Source organism: Elephas maximus, chromosome 17, assembly GCF_024166365.1.
Source record: "Elephas maximus indicus isolate mEleMax1 chromosome 17, mEleMax1 primary haplotype, whole genome shotgun sequence".
In the NCBI taxonomy this organism is placed as follows: domain Eukaryota; kingdom Metazoa; phylum Chordata; class Mammalia; order Proboscidea; family Elephantidae; genus Elephas; species Elephas maximus.
The window spans coordinates 77548997-77570558 of NC_064835.1; the positions used below are offsets into that span (position 1 = coordinate 77548997).

Below are 21562 nucleotides of genomic sequence, written 5' to 3' on the forward strand. Positions count from 1 at the left end.
GTTGGGTCATCCTGTGTCTCTCAGTGCTTGACCATTCTGGACAAAATTGCTTCTCCTTTCATATTCTCCCTAGTGCTCACTTCTCATCCTCTTTGTATCCCTTGTTCTCTTTCTTTCATGTTGAAGTTCTACTCTTATTTTACTTATTTTTTTCGTGAACTTTGCCTCTGGGAGGCCAGACTACTGTAAGCTAGTGATGGAGTTAAATCAAGTGTTTATTTTGCCTTAATGTAGGTGAGCATATTATCATGTGTTAGCTGTCTATGTGAGTGATCACATAACTTAATTTTAAACTTTCTACCCAGGATTTGATTACATCTTGATGAAGTATTGCCGTGGTGGCATAGCATCTATAGATAGTGTGGAAATGCTTAGGATTGGAGGAATAGTGTAATTGCTTTAAGTATTCTTATCATGAGGCTGAAATGGCTAAAATCTAAGAAAGTTCAGGATGGACTACTTAATTGCTCTCAGATCTCTGTGCGGAAGGTCAAGGTGCTTCCTGCCATCTTCTTCTGGTAGTCCTTGTCAAATTCTTCATTCTGGGCAACAGTAAAATAGTTCTTCCAGTCTCCAGGCATCCCTGAAACAAGACAAAATCTTAGTGATTGCTACAGGAGTTCATGAGGAAGAAGCATGCACTCTTAAAACCCTCACAAGAATGGGGAAAAATAGGAAGCTTGCCTTTCAAAACTTGTACAGAGGTGTTGCTGATGAGAATAAACAATAGAACATGAAACCTTACTGGAAAATCTAAGCAGGTCACAGAGTCCAATTTAGTATCTTAGAATGTAAGTCTCACCTACCTTTCCTCATAAAAGGGGAGATGGAGTGGTCCATGATGCTGGTAGGCAAAGTGGTATAGTTGGCCATTGGGTTTTGCTTCATTATATCAAAGGAGGTATGGTAGATAATTTTATTCAGAATTTCTTCTGATATTTCTTTCTCCAGAAACTTCAGTATCTTCTGAATTTCCCTCTTTGGGTCCTGTAGATAGGACAGTTAAACAAAACAAATAATCAGATCTCCTGTTAGGCAAGACATTCTACTTGGTGGACAAGCAATGTTTGGGGAGGGATAAGTTAAGGGATCAATTCAAATAAATTCAACAAATATTTCTCAAGTGACTACTATGTAGTAGATCCTGCAGAAACACAAAAATGAGGACAGTCTCTGGCCTCAAGAAGTTTACACCGCAGAAGAGGAATCAAATATAAACACAACTAAATGTAATACCTGGCCGGGAAACGACATGCTGCCCGCATGCAGAAGTGCCATGAAATTTGAGAGGAAGGTGAATTATATCTGGTTGGAGGAGATAGGAAAGGTTGTATAAAGGAAGGAAAATGTGAGTGGTGAAGCACAGCATGACTGTCTCGAGTATTTGGAATACCAAAAAAAGAAAAAAAAAAATCAAACCCGTTGCCATCGAGTCGATTCCAACTCACAGCGACCCTATGGGAGAGAGCAGAACTGCCCCATAGAGTGGATTCGAACTGCCAACCTTTTAGTTAGCAGCTATAGCTCTTAACCACTACGCCACTAGGGTTTCCTTTGGAATATAAGTGATGGCAAAAAAGGCCTATGAGTTTAATAGGAGGTAAGTAAGAGAAACGAATAAAAAGACATCTCAAACTGATGCAGATATTTGAACCCTTGTTCCTTGGTTCTTTCTGAAACTCTTAAGCTGCTCACACAATCAGAGATATAGAAAGAAAAGGAGCTATAGCTTTTGATTAGATTTTAGAGGACAGCTTAGCCATGGAGTAGGAGGTAGTTTTTTAATATTAGAATATTTACCCCTGCACCATGAAAGTGAATTTGTGATGCCACTCCACTCAGAATGACTTGAAGTAGAGAAATCAGTCCACTCTTCCAATAGGTAGGACTAATCCTGTCAATGTTTGTATGGTGTAGACTTCTGTTTATGCTGTGGGTTTGGAGTGTGAGAGGGAGAGAACAAACCTAGGAACTTTTCATACATTGATAAATTTTTACAATAACTTTGTGAGACAGATATTATACTCATTTCGCAGGTGAAGAAACTTGGCTCCTAAATGTCAGGTCGATTTGATTATAAAACACGAACTTTACAATGAGGGGGTTTTAGGAGAAATAATTTTCTGATAATTGTACACTGAACTAAAGAAACTGAGAAGATTAGAAATAACAATAAAAGAATAAAACTGAGGTTTGAAAGAGTGGCACAGAGAGAGAGGACTCACACTAAAGGCTCTTCTGTAGGACAGCCTACAATGCCAGGGTTCTAACTGGGCTATGTTGTATCAGAGAATGTGGGAAGATTTGATGGAGACCAAACTGATCCTCACCTCCTTCATGTCCTCATAGAAGAGGTAGAGAATGCGATGCTTGTCTTTTGCATCCCACCATCCCTTTACATGGTCATACCAGGAGCCCCACAGCACTGAGGGAAGGGGAGAGAGAGGGCGGTCAATATGAGTTTGATACAAAAAGACACGAATGTCTCAACATATGTGAAGGGTAATGGGCATTTAATAAATACAACCAGAAGACAAAGGCTGTAGGCAAAATTCTTATTTTTAGAAGACGGGGGTTTTAATACTTAGGGTAGATGATAAAAAGTTGTTCTGGATTCCTTGGTTTATATTTCTACCCTTGAACTTCTGCATGAGTGATTGTCTCATGGCCAGAGATTCACAGTCTTTTATTTTCTGTGTATTACTGCATAGTGCAATAAATATTGTTTCCTAGCGGGATGTTTACCAGATACTCAGACACCCTTACTCTTTGTGACCATAAGTGGGAGGAAGAGAGGTGCACTGGGTATCTTTTGTTGGCTCTGCCAAATCCATTCTCCACCCTGCTCCACTTTGCTCTGTGCCCTTTAAGGTTGATCTATATGGACTGTGTAAGTGGAGTCCCTTGTCCTAAGTCTTATAATTAGGGTCTGCCAGTAAGAGGCATTGGAAGGAGTTTGAAAGCAGGAGGAAAGTAAGGACACTATTTATCCCTACCGCCTACCCCTCCATTGGCTCACTGTGGTTGATGGCTTCCCTCTACCAAAGGCTCAGCTCCAGTTCGGGGGTTCTCTCCTGTTTCCAGGTGGCGATGTCTCCCTGCTGTTGCTAGCTTCAGAGTCTTGCACTACACCTGTATATTTCCTTAAATCTGCCACAGCTTTGTAAAGAGCCTCTTTATTAAACTCTCTTCAAATGACCCAGGTTAAGTGTGCCATCTATTTCCTCTCAGGATCTTGATGGATTGAATGAATCTTTCAATGAAAAACCTTCCTGTCTGATGTCAGTAGATGAATGAGTAAGGAAGTGTAAACTCCCAGTTTTCTTTCATTTACCTTTTCCAGCTTTGAATGACTCAATATATTCTTCCCAGGTACCGGGGTCAGGCACCATTTTATTCATTCTCGAGAAATGGTAGTAGGACACCAGACAGTCCTTGGCATTTCTAGCCACGTAGATAATCTGGAATCAGCCAGCAAGGGCAGTGAAAAGCAGAGAGAATACAAGATAGAAAAACACAATTGTTTCATGCAGAGAACCAAGTTATTAGAAACTTTCTTAGTAGAATTTTGGACTATCTCATTTGAATAACTGGATGTCCATTTTTCTATTATCAAAGTGACTGTATGTTCCAGTTTCCTGAGGGGCAGCTCCAATTTATGTCTGTGGTGTTAGCATAACTATTATTAAGAGCATCCTCTTTCTCTCTTAAAAGTATCCTTGTTTGGATGATAAATGTAATATTTACCTTATGATAGTTCTGGAAGTTAAAGAGGTTACCCATGGTATTTCTCAGTATGTGAAAGGTAGGTGCTCCTTGGCTTTCACTCAGCAAGAGATCTAATTAGATGATAGAAAAGCTAAAGCAGTTAGCCGTTCCGTCTCATTTCAACAGGATGAATTGCTGCCGTATAGATGAATTTTCACTCCTACTTTTCATTCATTGATGAAATTGCAGGACCTCTGAGGACAGTGTTAGTCCACCTTTGGAGCTGTTTGTCATGAATGTCTTCTCATAGGGAAAAAAAAAAACACAAAAAACCCAGTGCCATCGAATCAATTCCAACTCATAGCAACCCTATAGGACAGAGTAGAACTGCCCCATAGAGTTTCCAAGGAGCGCCTGGCAGATTCTAACTGCCAATCTTAACCACTACACCAACAGGGTCTCATAGGAAAGGCAAATTATCCTGTACTCTGGCATTCTTAACTGCATTTTTCATTTTTACTGGCATTCTTAACTGCATTTCCCCCATTACTCCCCTAGATGAGCATAGTCTTTGATTCTGTTTCTTCTTGTCCATTTTCCTGCTACAAAGGTTGCATAGCAACCGTTTGTCTTTCTAGTCAACATTCATAAAAGCAGTGAGGAAACCAAAAAATATGGTATCACTGCAAGACATTATTATTATTGTATAAACATATTTCTTAATGTTTTTGTTGGTTATTTTTGCAAATCAAGGCCTGAGTAACTGGAAATATGGGAAGCCTTGGGCTAGACCAGAAAAAACGTAGTAAAAAATATTTGTGGTGTGGAGTTAGGATCCCTAGATTTTACTTAATGTCAAATATTTAATTTTTCTGAGAGCCTGTTCATCCATCACAAAATGAAAAGCTTGGACTATACTCTTTAAAGCCACTTTCTAATCAAATAACCCACAATTCTAAGTGGATAGAGGAAGGTGATGCCGTTGGAATTATATATTATTTAGAAGGCTTGGTTTTTTGCAAAAATCAAATTTTATGTGATGACTAAGTGTAACTATGTCTTCTGACGTGGAGTCTACACAATTTGGAAATACCAGTAGAAGTCACACGGTGAGATTCACAGTGAATAAGATTATCCATCTGTGGCAATAAACCAAGTAGTCTTTACACTGAAACTCAAGTCAAGGTGACCTAGGTATGATCTCACGTAGGCAAGTCAGAAAAGGGATAGATAGCATTTTGGTAAGTGGACACCTATTCAATCACATTATACTTTGGAGGTAGGAGATAGGCAAGATGAAGAGATGGTGAGTCACCGAGACTCAGAAAAGGAGAGAGTCAAAGCAATCGCTGGCATTGTGTATATGAGCACTGCCTTGAGGAGAGTGTGTCTTGGCCTTTGTAGTTTCCTTGGTAAGGATTCAGTCTAGCAGGTGAGACAGTCTACAGTTACCTTAGCTGAGAGATACTTCTTAACATCAAATCAGTCTCTCAGGAACTTTCAGATAATTGGGCTTCCAAAGTAGCTTGCCTACAGGGAGATGTGCTGGTCCAGCTGATACAAAGATCTGAGTCTGCTGGGGAGCTAGTGGTAAATGTTTATTGCAGTTTTTTTTTATTCGCCTTAAGTGAAAGTTTACAATTCAAGTCAGTTTCTCATACAAAAACTTATATACACGTTATGTGACCCTAGTTGCTCTCCCTACAATGTGACAACACACTCCTCCTCTGCACCCTGTATTTCCTGTGTCCATTCAACCAGCTCCTGTCCCCCTCTGCCTTCTCATCTCGCCTCTGGACAGGAGCTGGCCACATAGTCTCATGTGTCTACTTGAGCTAAGAAGCATACTCCTCACTAGTATCATTTTATGTCTCAAAGTCCAGTCTAACCTTTGACTGAAGAGCTGGCTTCAAGAATGGTTCTGGGCTAATGGAGAGTCCAGGGGCCATGTCCTCTGGGGTCCCTCCAGTCTCAGTCAGACCATTAAGTCTGGTCTTTTTATTAGAAATTGAGTTCTGCATCCTACTTTTCTCCTGCACCATCAGGGATTCTCTGTTGTGCTCCCTGTCAGGGTGGTCATTGGTGGTAGGCGGGACCATCTAGTTCTTCCAGTCTCAGGCTGATGGAGTCTCTGGTTTATGTGGCCCTTTCTGTCTCTTGGGCTTATATTTTCCTTGTGTCTTTGGTGTTCTTCATTCTACTTTGCTCCATGTGGGTTGTGACCAATTGATGCATCTTAGATGGTTGTTTGCTAGTTTTTAAGACTCCAGATGCCACTCACCAAAGTGGGGTGCAGAATGTTTTCTTGATTTACTTTATTATGCCAATTGACCTAGATGTTTCCTGAAAACGATGGTCCCCAGACCCCTGCCCCTGCTAATCTGTCCCTAGAAGTGTTTGGTTGTTTTCAGGAAACTTCTTAGCTTTTCATTTAGTCCAGTTGTGCTGACTTCCCCTGTATGGTCCTTCCTTTCACCTAAAATAGTTCTTGTCTACTCTTTAGTTGGTGAATACCTCTCTCTCTCCCTTCCCACCCTCATAACCATCAAAGAATGTTTTCTTCTGTGTTTAAACCTTTTTTTGACTTCTTATAATAGTGGACTCATACAATATTTGTCCTTTTGCGACTGACTAATTTCACTCAGCATAATGCCTTCCAGATTCATCCATCTTATGAGATGTTTCATGGATTCATCATTGTTCTTTATTGTTGCATAGTATTCCACTGTGTGAATATGCCATAATTTGTTTATCCATTCATCCATTGATGGGCATCTTGGTTGTTTCCATCTTTTTGGTATTGTAAACAGTGCTGCAGTGAGCATGGGTGTGCGTGTATCTATTCATGTGAGGGCTCTTATTTCTCTAGGATATCTTCCAAGGAGTGGGATTGCTGGATTGTATGGTACTTCTATTTCTAACTTTTTAAGGAAGTGACAAATCGATTTCCAAAGTGTATATACCTTTTTACATTCCCACCAGCAGTGTATAAATGTTCCAGTCTCTCCACAACTTCTCCAACTTATTATTTTGTGTTTTTTGGATCAATATTTTTCTTTTTTGTTGGGGTGAGATGGTACCTCATTGTAATTGTGATTTGCATTTCTCTAATGGCCAATTATCATGAGCATCTCCTCATGTATCTATTAGTCGCCTTAATGCCTTCTTTAGTGAAGTGCCTGTTCATATCCTTTGCTCATTTTTTGATTGCGTTATTTGTCTTTTTGGTGTTGAGGTTTTGCAGTATCTTGTAGATTTTAGAGATTAGATGCTGATCAGATTTGTCATAGCCAATTTTTTTTTTCCCAGTCTGTAGGTTGTCTTTTTATGCTTTTGGTGAAGTCTTTGGATGAGCATAAGTGTTCGATTTTTGGATGCTCCCAGTTATCTAGTTTCTCTTCTGGTGTATGTGTGTTGTTAGTAATGTTTTGTATACTAGTTTATGCCATGTTTTAGGGCTCCTAGCATTGTCCCTATTTTTTCCTCCATGATCTTTATTGTTCTAGATTTTATATTTAGGTCTTTGATCCATTTTGAATTAGCTTTTGTGCGTGGTGTGAGGTATGGGTCTTCTTTCATTTTTTTGCAGATGGATATCCAATTATGCCAGCACCATTTGTAAAAGAGACCGGTCTTTTCCCCAATTAATAGACTTTAGGGGTTTGTCAAATATTGGCAGCTCGTAAGTAGATGAATTTATGTCTGGATTCTCAATTGTGTTCCATTTGTCTGTCTATCTGTTGTACCAGTACCAGGCTGTTTTGACTACTGTGGTGGTATAAAAAAACAAAAAACCAAACCCATTGCTGCCAAGTCAATTCTGACTCATAGTGACCCTATGGAAGAGAGTAGAACTGCCCCATAGAGTTTCCAAGGGGCGACTGGTGGATTTGAACTGCCGTCCTTTTGGTTAGCAGCTGTAGCACTTAACCACTACTCCACCAGGGTTTCCTGTGGTGGTATAATAGTTTCTAAAATCAGGTAGTGTGAGGCCTCCCACTTTGCTCTTCTTTTTCAGTAATGATTTACTTATCTGGGGACTCTTCCCTTTCCATATGCAGTTGGTGATTTGTTTCACCATCTCATTAAAAAATGCCTTTGGAATTTGGATCAGGAGTGCATTGTATCTGTAAATCGATTCGAGTAGAATAGACATTTTCACAACATTGAGTCTTCTTATCCATGAGCAAGGTATGTTTTTCCACTTATGTAGGTCTCTTTTGGTTTCTTGCAGTAGTGTCTTGTAGTTTTCTTTGTATAGATCTTTTACGTCTCTGGTTAGATTTATTCCTAACTATTTTATCTTCCTGGGGACTATTGTAAATGGTATTGATTTGGTGATTTCCTCTTTGATGTTCTCTGTTGGTATAGAAGAATTCAACTGATGTTTCTTTGTTTATCGTGTATCCTGACTGTTTCCTGAACTATTAGTTCCAGTAGTTCTCTTGAGGATTCTTTAGGGTTTTCTGTGTATAAGGTCATATCATCTGCAAATACAGATACTTTTACTTCTTCCTTACCAATTAGAATGAGCTTTATTTCTTTTTCTAGCCTAATTGCTATGGTTAGGACCTCTAGCACAATGTTGAATAAAAGTGGTGATAAAGGGCATCCTTGTCTGGTTCCTGTTCTCAAGGGGAATGCTTTCAGACTCTCTCCATTTTGGATGGTATTGAGTGTTGGCTTTGTACAAATGCCCTTTATTATGTTGAGGAGTTTTCCTTCTATTCCTATTTTGTTGAGAGTTTTTATTGTGAATGGGTGTTGGACTTTGTCAAATGCCTTTTTTGCATCAGTTGATAAGATTGTGTGGTTCTAGTCTTTTGTTTTATTTAAGTGGTGGATTACACTGATTGTTTTTCTAATGTTGAACCATCCCTGCATACCTGATATGAATTGCCTTTGGTCATGGTGATTTTTTTTTCCAACATATTCTTGAATGCTATTAGAATTTTGTTGAGGATTTTTGAGTTTAAGTTCATGAGAGATATTGGTCTGTAATTTTCTTTTTTGTAGTGTCTTTACCTGGTTTTGGTATCAGGGTTATGCTGGCTTCATAGAATGAGTTTGGGAGTATTCTATCCTTTTCCATGCTCTGAAATACCTTCAGTAGTAGTGGTGTTAACTCTTCTGTGAATGTTTGGTAGAATTCTCCAGTGAAGCCACCATGGCCAGGGCTTTTCTTTGTTTGGGTTTTTTAAATTACCTTCACAATCTCTTCTTTTGCTATAGGTTTATTTAGCTGTTCTACCAAAAAAAAAAAAAAAAAAATTTTTTTTTTCTTTTTTTTTTTACCTCTGTGGTTTTTTTTTTTTTTTTTTTTTAAGCTCTGTTTGTGTTAGTTTAGGTAGGTAGTGTGTTTCTAGAAATTTTTCCATTTCCTCTAGATTTTCAAATTTGTTAAAGTACAGTTTTTCATAGTATTCTGTTATGATTCTTTTAATTTCAGTTGGGTCTGTTGTGATATCGCCCATCTCATTTCTTATTCAGGTTATTTGCTTCCTCTCCTGTTTTTCTTTCGTCAGTCTGTTCCGGTGGCTTATTGATTTTGTTGATCTTTTCAAAGAACCAGCTTTTGGTCTTGTTAACCCTTCCAATTGTTTTTCTGTTCTCAAATTCTGCTCTAATTTTTATTATTTGCTTTCTTCTGGTTCCCGGGGGCTTCTTTTGCTGCTCTCTTTCTATTTATACAAGTCATAGGGATAATTCTTTGACTTTGGCCCTTTCTTTTTTTTGGATGTGTGCATTTATTGCTATAAATTGACCTCTGAGCCTTGCTTTTACTGTGTCACAAGGGTTCTGGTATGAAGTGCTTTCATTCTTATTTGATTCTATGAATTTCTTTATTCCATCCTTAATTTCTTCTGTAACCTAGTAATTTTTGAGCAAGGTGTTGTTCAGTTTCTATATGTTTGATTTTTTTCCCTTGCTTTTTCTGTTATTGATTTCTACTTTTATGCCTTTATGATCAGAAAAGATGCTTTGTAATATTTTGATGTTTTGGGTTCTGTTAAGGCTTGCTTTATGACCTAATTTGTAGTCAGTTCTGGAGAATGTTCCATGTATGTTGGAAAAGAAAGTATACTGTTGGATAGAGTATTCTGTATATGTCTATGAGGTCAAGTTGGCTGATTTGTGGTGGCATTTAGATCTGTTCTGTCTTTATTGAGCTTCTTTCTGGATGTTCTGTTCTTCACTGAAAGTGGTGTGTTGAAGTTTCCTACTATTATTGTGGAGCTATCTATCTCTCTGTTCAATGCTATTAGAATTTGTTTTATGTATTTTGGAGCCCTGTCATTGGGTTCGTAAATATTTATTATGGTTATATCGTACTGATATATTTGACCCTTTAGTCATTATATAGTGTTCTTCCTTATCCTTTGTGGTAGATTCTACTTTAAAGTCTATTTTGTCAGAAATTAGTGTTGCCACTCCTGCTCTTTTTTGATTGTTCTTTGCTTGGTATATCTTTTTCCATCTTTTGAATTTTGCTTTGTTTGTGTCTCTAAGTCTAAGGTGTGTCTCTTGTAGGCAGCATATAGAGGGATCGTTTTTTTCTCACCCATTCTGCCACTCTCTGTCTCTTTATTGGTGCTTTTAGTCCATTTCCATTCAGCGTAATTATTGATAGGTATGAGTTGAGTGCTGTCTGGTGCCTTTTTTTTTGGTGTGTGTGTGTCGTTTATAGTTTCTTTTTTCCACTTAATTTTCTGTGCTGAGTCGTTTTCCTTTATATATTTTCTTTTCCTCTTTTTCATTGTTATTGCTTTTGTATTTGCTGAGTCTTTACGTTTTTCTGGTTTTTTATTTTGATGTGTAGGATTGTTAGTTTCCTTTGTGGTTACCTTAATATTTACCTCCATTTTTCTAAGTTTAAACTAATCTTTTACTTCTTTATATTGCCTTGACTTCCTCTCCATATGAAAGATCTATGACTACATTTTTTAGTCCCTCTTTTTTGTTTTAATGTTGTCATCTTCTACATAATGATGTCTCTGTTTTGAGTGTTTTAGCTTTGATTTATTTTTGTGATTACCCTATCTGGGTTGATATCTGGTAAGGATAATTGATGGGTGGTCTCCGCTTTTTGTACCCTGAATCCACCACCACGTTCCTTTTGAGGCCATAGTCCTCAAGGGCTACTCTTAGCTAATGACTGTCTGCAGCAGGGATATGTAGGACTAGGCCTATGAGATTCAGGACTCCTCTGATGGTTGACTTTGGCTCCAGGACTCTGTATCAGCCTGGCTAAAGCTTGCTCAGGGCTGCAATGTAGTCTGAGTCTCTGTTTATCCATCCCTTTTTTTTGCCTCTCTCATTCACTGGGATCAGACCTGCATCATGGTTATATGACATTCCATCCCTACTTTATCTCCTTTTATGTTTTCCCTCACAGAATTTTCCCTAAATGAATCTTTTTCACATGTAACATGGCCTTGGCATTTGCTTTTGGAGGACCCAAACTGAGTTACCAGTCTTTCTCAGGAGATACCTACTTTGTTGCATTGCTTACAGTGTTTGAATATGGCAGTCAATCAGAATGATTTTACCTGGAAACTTCATAGTTTGTATCCAGAAATAATGTTTCGAAGGCAAGGCAGATCCAGAGTGCGGTGTTTGGGAATGTGAAATAATGCCACCGTCTGCCCCATATCTCCACTGGTTATTTGTTTTTCAAGGTTTTTTTTTGTTGTTGTTGTTATCACTTAGAGGCATTCTTTGGCTGTACTGATTAAAATTGGGTTTGAAATGTTGGCTCTTCTTACCTTTGAGTTTTCTTTCCAGAAGGAAGGTGGTAACATCTGAACAGGCAGATGAGTCTTCAGAGTTCTAGGAGAAGGCATTTTGTTAGCCAGATCCAGACCTGGGAAACAAGGTCAGACCATTCAGCTGCATATTTTTATTAGCTACATGGATTTGATATAAGTGTCTGGCCAAACATATGGTATCAGATTGACCAAAAAAGTGACTTTTTGACTAAAATAATGGTTTTAGGTATGTATGTTTTCCTCCTGATGACAACTTAACTGTCAGCCTGGTAAAGGAAAGCACTAATGAGATATTGCAAAACTACTGAGACAACATTACTCCCCTCATTGGTTGGGGACTAGTGTGTGGTTGTGTGGGGCAGGGAAAGATGCTTTGGGAAGTTTGAGCTTGGTGAGAACTATGACTCCAACAAGTCCCTGAATGTTTTATTCTTCAGGCTTTTCTGTTCCTGCAATGAAGAAGAAAGGAAGCTGGAGAAGAGATGCCATCTCTCTTAAGGGAAAGAGGTTATTGGGCTAGCTCTACCCCTCCAGCAGTTCTGTGTAAACAGCTTTCTTTAATCTTCCTTTCAAGGTCAAGGACCACAATAACTACCAGTCATGTGCTAGCATGTAGCTCTGTACTAGGATATATCTTAAGGAGAAAAAATTGAACCTTATAGTTGTCAAGTCATTTTCCAAAGTTAGTATGTGTGAGAGCCAGGATTAGAAATTGGTCTGCTTGTGCGTATGGGGCACAGTAGAGGATCTTAAGAGACTTGTAAAAAACAGTAGAGGGGAAAGGAAGACTTAGATAAAACACAGACTTCATCACTACTAGATATAGAAAGTACAACACTAAATGCCAAAATGATAATTGTAAGATGGAATTTGGTCATGTACAGCACAAATTATAGGGAAGGGGTTCACAAGTAAAGCCTAAGTGTCACTCTTAGAGAAGCACAGCTTCCGAGGGGGCATTAGATACACAGAGATGGGAAGCTACACTTTGGAGATGTGGCAGTGAAGGTAAAGAAGGAAATAAGAAAGATACAATGAAAGATATCGTAGAAATGAAAGGAAACCGTGCATGACAATTCCTTCTTCTCCTCCAACCATAAACACCTTCCATAAGCAAAACTGCACAGAAGAGGGCAGAGCTGACATAAGAGGGTATTTTCAAATTAGGAACTCAGTCTATAAAATTAATATGAATAGAAAAAGTTAGACCTCATGATATAAATTAAACTACTATTAAAAAATCAGAAAAGGCAAATCGAAGCATTTAAGTTGATGAATATTATCGGTTCCCCTTCGAAAAAAAAAAAAAAACCTACAAAGCTGAACCAAATTATATCACACACTTAACTGAATTAAATATCAGTTTATCATATCAAATCAAATATCAGTGACATGAAGTCTGGCCATCCTCACTTCTAAGGAGCACTCTGGCTGTATTTCTTCCAAGACAGATTTGTTCATTCTTATGGCAGTCCATGGTAAATTCAATATTCTTTGTCAGCACTGTAATTCAAATGCATCAGTTCTTCATCAGTCTTCCATATTCACTGGAATATTCATTCAGTTGCGTATGGAGCTGTTGAAAATATCATGGCTTGGATCAGGCACACTTTAGTCCTCAAAGTGACATCTTTGCTTTTTAACACTTTAAAGAGGTCTTTTGCAGCAGATTTGCCCGATGCAATATGTCGTTTGATTTCTTGAATGCTGCTTCCATGGGCGTGAACATATTGGTTCATCTCTTTTACTTCATCATTTTTTCCATTCGCTTTAGCTACTTGACGTTCAAGAGCAAGTTTCAGAGTCTCTTCTGACATCCATTTTGGTCCTTTCTTTCTTTCCTGTCTTTTTAATGTCCTTTTGCTTGCTTCGTGTACAATGTCCTTCATTCATCCCACAACTTGTCTGATCTTCTGTCATTGTGTTCAGTGAGTCACATCTATTCTTGAGATGGTCTCTAAATTCAGGTGGGATATACTGAAGGTTGTACTTTGGGTCTAGTGGACTTGTTCTAATTTTCTATAGCTTCAACTTGAATTTGCATATAAGCAAGTGATGGTTTGTTCTGCAGTTGGCCCCTGCCTTGTTCTGACTGATGATATTGAGCTTTTCCATCGTCTCTTTCCACAGATGTAGTCAATTTGATTCCTTTGTATTTCATCCAGCGAGGTTCACGTGTATAGTCACCGTCTATGTTGTTGAAAAAACATATTTGCAGTGAAGAAGTTGTTGGTCTTGCAAAATTCTATCAGGCAATCTCCCATATCATTTCTATCACCAAGGCCATGTTTTCCAACTACCAAGTCCTTCTTCTTTGGTTCCAATTTTTGCATTCCAATCACCAGTAATTATCAATGCCTCTTCGTTGCGCATTTGATCAATTTCAAACTGCAGAAGTTGGTAAAAATCTTCAGTTTCTTCATCTTGACATTAGTGGTTGGCGCGTACGTTTGAACAACCGTATCCACTGGTCTTTCTTGTGGGGATATTATCCTATCACTGACAGGGTTGTAGGTCAGGATAGATTTTGAAATGTTCATTTTTGATGATGAAGGCAATGTCATTCCTCTTCAATTTGTCATTCCCTGCACAGTAGATCATATTATTGTATGATTCAAAATGGCCGATACTAGTCTATTTCAGCTAACTAATGCCTAGGATATCAATCTTTATGAATTCCAGTTCCTTTTGATGACTTCCAATTTTCCTAGATTCATACTGTGTACATTCCACATTCTGATTATTAATGGATGTTTGCAGCTGGTTCTCCTTATTTTGAGTTAAGCAACATCAGCAAATGAAGGCCCCCAAAAGCTTTGTTCCATCTGTGTCATTAATGTTGACTCCACTTTGAGTAAGGAGCTCTTCCCCAGTCAACTTTGAGTGCCTTTCAACCTGAAAGGCTTGTCTTCTAGCACTATATTAGACAATGTTCCCTTGTTATTCATAAGTTTTTCACTGGCCAATGTTTTTTACAAGTAGATCACCATTACTTCTTCCTCATCTGTCTTAGTCTGGACGCTCCACTGATACCTGTCCACCACGGGTGACCCTGTTGGTATTTGAAATATCAGCGGTATGGCTTCCTGCATCACAACAACATTCAAGCCACCACAGTATGACAAACTGACACATGAGTGGTGGTGAGTGCCATAAAACTGGAATATTACAAAAAAATTCTCTGATCACAGTACAATAAAACTAGAAATTACACACAATACTGAAAAAAGAAAAAAATACCTTTCCACCTGGAAATTTAAAATGCGTATTAAAAACCTCCAGGGTAAAATTACAGAAATTTTGAAAAATGGAAATGAAAACGTGACATATCAAAAACAAATGGATTTGAAACAGTGATCAGAGGAAAATTTATAGGCCGAAACAAACAAAGAATGAGAGAAAATAAGTGAACTAAATTCCTAGCTTAAAAGCATTTAACAAAACCCAACATCCACTCATGATAAAAACTCTGAGGAAACTTTCTCAACCTGATAAAGGGCATCTACAGAAAACCCACGGCTAACATTATACTTACTGGTGAAAAACTGGATGCTTTCCTCCTAAAATCAGAAACAAGACAAGGATGTCCACTCTTATAATTTCTATTAAACATTGTTCTGGAAATTCTAGCCAGTGAAACATGGCAAAAGGAAGAAATAAAGGTTATCCAGATTAGAAAGGAAAAAAATAAAATTGTCTTTATTTACAGAAGATGTGATTTATAGGAAATCTGATAGAATCTACTAAAAAGCTACTAGGATTAATATGCCAGGGTGTAGGGTACAAGGTAAAAATATAAAAATCAATTATATTTCTATTTAAAAAAAAAAAAAAAACCTGTTGCCGCCAAGTCGATTCTGACTCATAGCATCCCTGTAGGACAGAATAAAAGTGCCTCATAGGGTTTATAAGGAGCAGCTGGTGGATTTGAACTGCCAACCTTTTGGTTAGCAGCTGAACTCTTAACCACTGTGCCACTGGGGCTTCATATTTCTATATGCTATAATTTTTAAATGTTTTTATATTTTACTTTATAATTATTTTTTTAGCGTAAAATATAAGAACATTTATAATAGAATACAAGAAAAAATACTTAGAATTAAGTTTGACAAAATATATATAAGATCTGTTTATGAAAGCTACCAAACATTGCTGAAAGAAATTTAAGACTTAAATAATTGGAGATATAAACTGCATTCATAGATCCAAAAACTCAGTATTTTTATTTTTAGGAAATCTATTCACAAATAGATCAATTTAATCCCAATCAAAATATCCAAACTAAACCTAGTGCCTTCAAGTTGATTCCAACTCACAGTGACCCTATAGGACAGGGTAGATGTGTCCCATAGGGTTTCCAAGGCTGTAAATCTTTATGGAAGCAGACTGCCTCATCTTTCTCTTGCAGAGCGGCCGGTAGGTTCAAACTGCCGACCTTTCAGTTAGCAGCCGAGCGCTAACTGTGTACCAGGGCTCCTTATAATCAAAACATCAGCAGCTTTTTTTTTTTTTGTAGAAACTGGTAACCAATTCTAAAAATTGTATGGAAATACAAAGGATCTAGAAACTAAAAAACTTTAAAAAAGAAGAACAAATTTGGAGGACTTATAGTACCTGATTTCAAAAGTTATTATACAACTAGAGTAATCAAAACAGTGTAGTATTGGCGTAAAGATAGATGTATGGTTGAAAGGAAGGGAACAGAGGATGCAGAAATATGCCCATACATGTATGGTTAATTGATTTTCGACAAAGTTGCCAAGGCAATTCAATGGGAGAAAAGATAATTTTTTCAACAAATGGTGCCAGATTAATTGGTTAAATCAATAATATGTTTCTAATACGTAATGTGGGAAACCCTCGTGGCTTAGTGGTTAAGTGCTACAGCTGATAACCAAAAGGTCGGTAGTCATGATCCACCAGATGCTCTTTGGAAACTCTATGGGGCAGTTCTACTCTGTCCTATAGGGTCGCTGTAAGTCGGAATTGACTCGACGGCAATGGGTTTTAATACATATTGTTACTGTTGTGTGCTGTCTTGTTGATTCTGACTTGTAGCAACCCCACATGATGGAGTAGAACTGCCCCATAGGGTTTCCTAGGCTGTAATCTTTACAGGAGATGATTGCTGGGTCTTTTCTCTTGTGGAGCCACTGGTGGGTTCCAGCCGTCACCCTTTTGGTTAGCAACCAGATGCTTAACCATTGGGCCACCAGGGCTCCTAATACGTATTATGTATTATTATTTTACAAATGAGACATTAGGCTTGGAGAGATTTAATAACTTGCTTAAGGTCACCCAGGTAAGAACCCAAACTTGTTTTTGCACCTGGACTGTTTCCAAGGTCTATGCCTTTTTCACCATAGGGTTATCGCCTATTGCAAAAACTGCTATTTGTTACTATTTAATTTATAAAAACTTGTAACTTTTCCCAAACTGAATGCAAACTTTTCAAAGGTGCTGCCTGTGTCTTATATTTCTTAGTATCTTTGGTGTGAAGCCTCACAGTTGCTGATTATAATGATACTATATGTAATTTGATTCTTTGGTAGATAGGTTATAGATAAATTATGTCTGAAGACAATTCTCCATGAGATACTAGCACAGTGACACAGGAATGTAATTCTTAATCACCGGATGCAACGGGTCCTCCATCCTCCCTTCACTGTGTTATATGTTCATGGTTTCTTTCAAGCTCTCAGTCAACAGTAGGGAATGTGCTGTCTGATGCTACTGGATCATATCTTTTAGGAAAGGAATTTTGGAGTCTTTTTCCCAGAAGTAGGCATTTTGACCCTAACCTCCTTCAAACTTCTGCCCGGTTCCCCTTGGAAATATTTTCAAGAAGGCTGATTGTAGAAATAATTTTCCTCTTAGATGTGAACTGACCCAGAATGGTGGTTTCAACCTCATGGGTCTTAGCTGGGAAAACTTACCTGAGTTGAGAGGTGGGGGTAGAGTCCACTCAATGAAAGGATGCCGGTCAAAGGTGTTGGCCCGCTGGCACTTCTGCACATCCCCATCATTTTGGATCATGTCCACAATCTCCTGTGTCCAGGTTGTGCCTGGAAGCATTAGTTATTCTTAACTCCACCCACTAACTTATAATTTGTTTCATTAATTATTTATTTATTCAGCTAAATTCACATTCACGGAGTCTTGAGCAAGCTCAGCTCACTTGTCACCTCCTCTGTGGAGCCTTGCATGACACCTAGAATGGACGGTATCTCTTCTCTGAGCACCATTGATCCTCTGTACTCATTGTTACTTCCTGTTTACATATTTGCCTCCTTGCGATACTGATTGCTCAGTGGAGGTAGGGACTTGTCCTTTTGTTCCCTTTGTCCCTATTATCTAGCATAGGGCTTCATACATAATAAATGTGGCTTGATCCAATGAATATTGAATTGAATGAATGGAGGGAGATACGAAGATGAATTAGTCACAGTCCGTGCCTTAACAAGCTTAGATTTTTTCGAGAGAGAGATAAGATATGGCACAGACTATTTCTTGCCTAGGTAGTATTTGTTCTTCTCTTTCCCCTCAAATTAATGTAGCTTCAATTTTTAGCTGAGCATATAGCTGCTTGGCTTAAAGGCTATATTTTTCAGCTTTCCTTGCAGCGAGATGTGGTCATGCCACTGAATTCTGGGACATTGTCTTTAAAGGAAGGGGACATGACTTTATTCCTCCCTTTCTACTCTGTGATGTTTGGAATTTTCATATTATGGTTAGAGCTATAGAAGTCCACTGAGACCATAAAAACAAGAGCCACATCTGAATATGATGGGGGAGAAAGTTAGAAGGAGCCAGGGGTCTTTGATGACCAATGCAGTCTCCATTTTAGCTCTGGATGACCAGCATCCAGACATCTTTTTCTTTTGTTAATATTTTGAGTTTTATGACATTTGCTGCAAAAATTAATCCTAACTGATACAAAAATAAGAAATCAAACCCATTGCCGTCAAGCTGAGTCTGACTCATAGCAACCCTATAGGACAGAGTAGAACTGCTCCATAGGGTTTCCAAAGCTGTAAACCTTTATGAAAGCAGACTGCCACATCTTTCTCCCGTGGAGCAGCTGGTGGGTTTGAACCACCAACCTTTCACTTAGCAGCTGAGTGCTTAACGTCTGTGCTACTGGGGCTCCTTAACTGATACAGGACATACAGTAACCAAAGGGGTGGACTGTGGCAGAGAGTGCTAATTGTCTACCAAATGTCCATTTTTCTCTTTACCATTTTTGTGGTCTAAGTGGCTCCAGCCAAATCTAATTTTAACTTATACGTGATACATATAAACAAATAAGTAAAAAAATAATATAGGATAAGAGTCATAAAGGATGTACATACAAAGTGCTACAGGGGTTCAGAAGAGAAGGGTTGAAGGAAATCAGGTAAGACTCAGTTGAGGAGATTTGTTTGGAAAAAAAGATTTAAATCAGGAATACAATGCAAATGAATATCTCCATAAATGAGGCAGAGCATCCCAGGTGGAGGAAACATCAAGAGCTAGGATAAAGGCAGGCTCACGCCACTTTGGAAAGCATAAGTAGGGCTCACAGCAGGTTAAGTCATGGTGGAGATGGCGGGGGAATAAGGCTGGCGAGGTCGTTTGGGACAATCATATGGAGGACCTAGGGGTTGACTGCATAATTTCCAAGGTGAACTAAAACAAAATTTCATCCCTGAGGTGCATTAAAAGTTTAAGTTAACGCCTGGGCAGTGAAGCGTCCAGGGCAAGCCAGTGGAAAAATATTGAGAAACTGAAACTTGCCAACAGGAAGCTCCTACCCGAGTTTATTAAGTAAACCCTAGGTAGCAAGTAGCCCTGGTGGTGTAGTGGTTAAGAGCTTGGCTGCTAACCAAAAGATCAGCAGTTCAAATCCACCAGCTGCTCCTTGGGAACCGTATGGGGCAGTTCTACTCTGTCCTACCGGGTCGCTAGGAGTTGGGATTGACTCAGTGGCAATGAGCACGGAGCAGTGAGCAAGTACTGGCTAAATGAGAGTGGAATGAGGTGAAGGAGTAAAATCTGAGCTGAGAGAGAGAGAGAGGAGAAAAAAAAATTTCAAGGCTGTTTCAAAATAACCATCGTAAACAGACCCTCTTCTGAAATCTTTCTGGTTATGAATATTAAATGTTCCTCCTGTGGAGTCAGATAGCCTCTGCAAACACCTCATGGCCTCTGAAAGATTTTCTCAAACTGGTTACAGCTTAAAGTTCTTTACCACACTCACGGTGCTTGAAAGTATAAGTACAGATAAGGCTAGGAGGATTATAAATCATTACATCACTGTCTTTCCCAATTATGATATTCCCAATTCCTGTACCTTTCCTCGGAAACCCTGGTGGCGTAGTGGTTAAGTGCTGTGGCTGCTAACCAAAAGGTTGGCAGTTCGAATCCACCAGGCACTCCCTGGAAGCCCTATGGGGCAGTTGTACTCTGTCCTGTAGGGTTGCTATGTGTCAGAATTGACTCAACGGCAATGGATGATGATGGATGTACCTTTCCACAAGCCTAAGATACCTTTTGCCTACTCTGACTCTTGTTTTTTTCCACAAACTCTTTTACAGTATGTACCAAAAAAACCAAACCAAACCCAGTATGTACTGTAAATACTAAACCAGTTGCCCACTTGCCAGCAAGGTGATTCTGACTCATGGCAACACCATGTGTTTCCGAGTAAAACTACGTTCGATAGTTTTCTTTTTATAGTGACTGTGATCTTTTGGACGTAGATTACCAGGCCTTTCTTGGGAGGTGTCTCTGAGTGGATTGAAATCACCAACCTTTTGGTTCGTACCTGAGTGCTTCACTGTTTGCGCCACCCAGGAACTCACTTATAAATGTAGTGCATCTATATATAATAGTTTGTAACTGTTTTATACCCATAACTGTGTTACATACAGAAAATAGTATACAAAAACTATTTGACCAGACTCATAAAAAAAAAAAAAATTTTTTTTTATAGGGTTGCTATAAGTCGGAATTGACTCAATGACACTGGGTTGGGTTTATTAAATGCTGAAGGAGCTTCTTGTGGGCAAGGACTGTGGTTAATTTCAGTAGAGCTTAACAGATGAGATCAGGGAGTGTCTGGTTTGGTGAGATTACCATAAGAAGACATGTGCTATTTTGCAGATAATTTGCTTTTGTATAACTTTGTAATTCATTCATCCCTTGGGGGATTTTGGATTATGGTCATCTCTTTCTCTGTCAGGGACCTAAACAGGAGAATCTTAGGTCCTGAGGAATGAGAGCCCATGAGCAAGTCTGATTTTCATTTTTTCCAAGGGCCAGTCCTGGTGAAAAACCTTGTTAATTAAAAAGCATGCATTTTTTAAAATTTGGAAGGCCCACTCCAGGTAGTATTGCTCTGCTAAAGCTGGCTTTAACCCGACCACCATTTTCTGGTACTCACCTGCCTTTGCATAGGTGGAGATGAGTAGATCATCAGGTTTCGCTTGGAAATTCCATATTTTGTCCCAGTTATCACTTATCAACTTGGTCATAGGAATTCCATTAATTTCTTTGGTTTCTGGTTGTAGATATTTTTTATCCAAGTGGAGATCTTTCATTTTCTCTGAGGACATCTTTCTATGTGGCCTGGGCTGGTGCGTAAGAGAAAGGAGTACTTGTGTCATTTCTAATACTTAAAGTGGTCATTCCTTTTTTTAAAATTTATTTTATTTTTTGTTGCTGTTGAGAATATAAATGGCAGAACATATACTAATTCAACAGTTTCTACATGTGAAATTCAGTGACATTGATTACATTCTTCAAGTTCATTCGTTTACAAAAAATATTTTTCTGAGAATTAGGAGACATACATGGTGTGAACGCTAATGTTAATTTACATGGGAGAAGTCTCAAGTGAGGGAGCCTGAAGCATTTTAAATAGCTTTGTTTTAGGGAGTAGAGAGAATAAAGAAGTAAACACATTTCTGATGGAGGTAAATGCCACAAGGAGATGAGTTAAACAATGACTCTTCTGGATTGGCTCATTAAAGATGGCCTGTCTGAGGCAGTGGCTGATAAGTGGATTCCTGAATAACAAGAGCTGGCCATGTGGGATCAGGCAC

The 21562-nt window shown here is 38.6% G+C and overlaps 1 protein-coding gene across 1 annotated transcript; it reads right to left on the bottom strand.

Annotated features, from left to right (window-relative positions):
* Positions 1-470: 470 nt before the first annotated feature.
* LOC126060138 (sulfotransferase 1C1) lies at positions 471-21086 on the bottom strand. The gene is made up of 7 exons (XM_049856215.1): positions 20902-21086; positions 17414-17542; positions 11475-11572; positions 3335-3461; positions 2331-2425; positions 807-987; positions 471-583 (listed from the first exon to the last, which is right to left on the bottom strand). Exons 1-7 carry the CDS (start codon positions 21071-21073, stop codon positions 471-473), a joined length of 915 nt encoding a protein of 304 aa, XP_049712172.1. The 5' UTR covers positions 21074-21086.
* Between the last annotated feature and the right edge of the window lie 476 nt (positions 21087-21562).

What these genes read in the sequence shown, in the direction of transcription:
- LOC126060138 (XM_049856215.1), bottom strand. Translation starts at nt 21,073, where the DNA reads ATGTCCTCAGAGAAAATGAAAGATCTCCACTTGGATAAAAAATATCTA. An exon ending in CTCCACCTATGCAAAGGCAG is followed by an intron (nt 17,543 to 20,901) that starts GTGAGTACCAGA and finishes TAATGCTTCCAG; the next exon opens with GCACAACCTGGACACAGGAG. An exon ending in GTCATTCAAAGCTGGAAAAG is followed by an intron (nt 2,426 to 3,334) that starts GTAAATGAAAGA and finishes CCCTTCCCTCAG; the next exon opens with TGCTGTGGGGCTCCTGGTAT.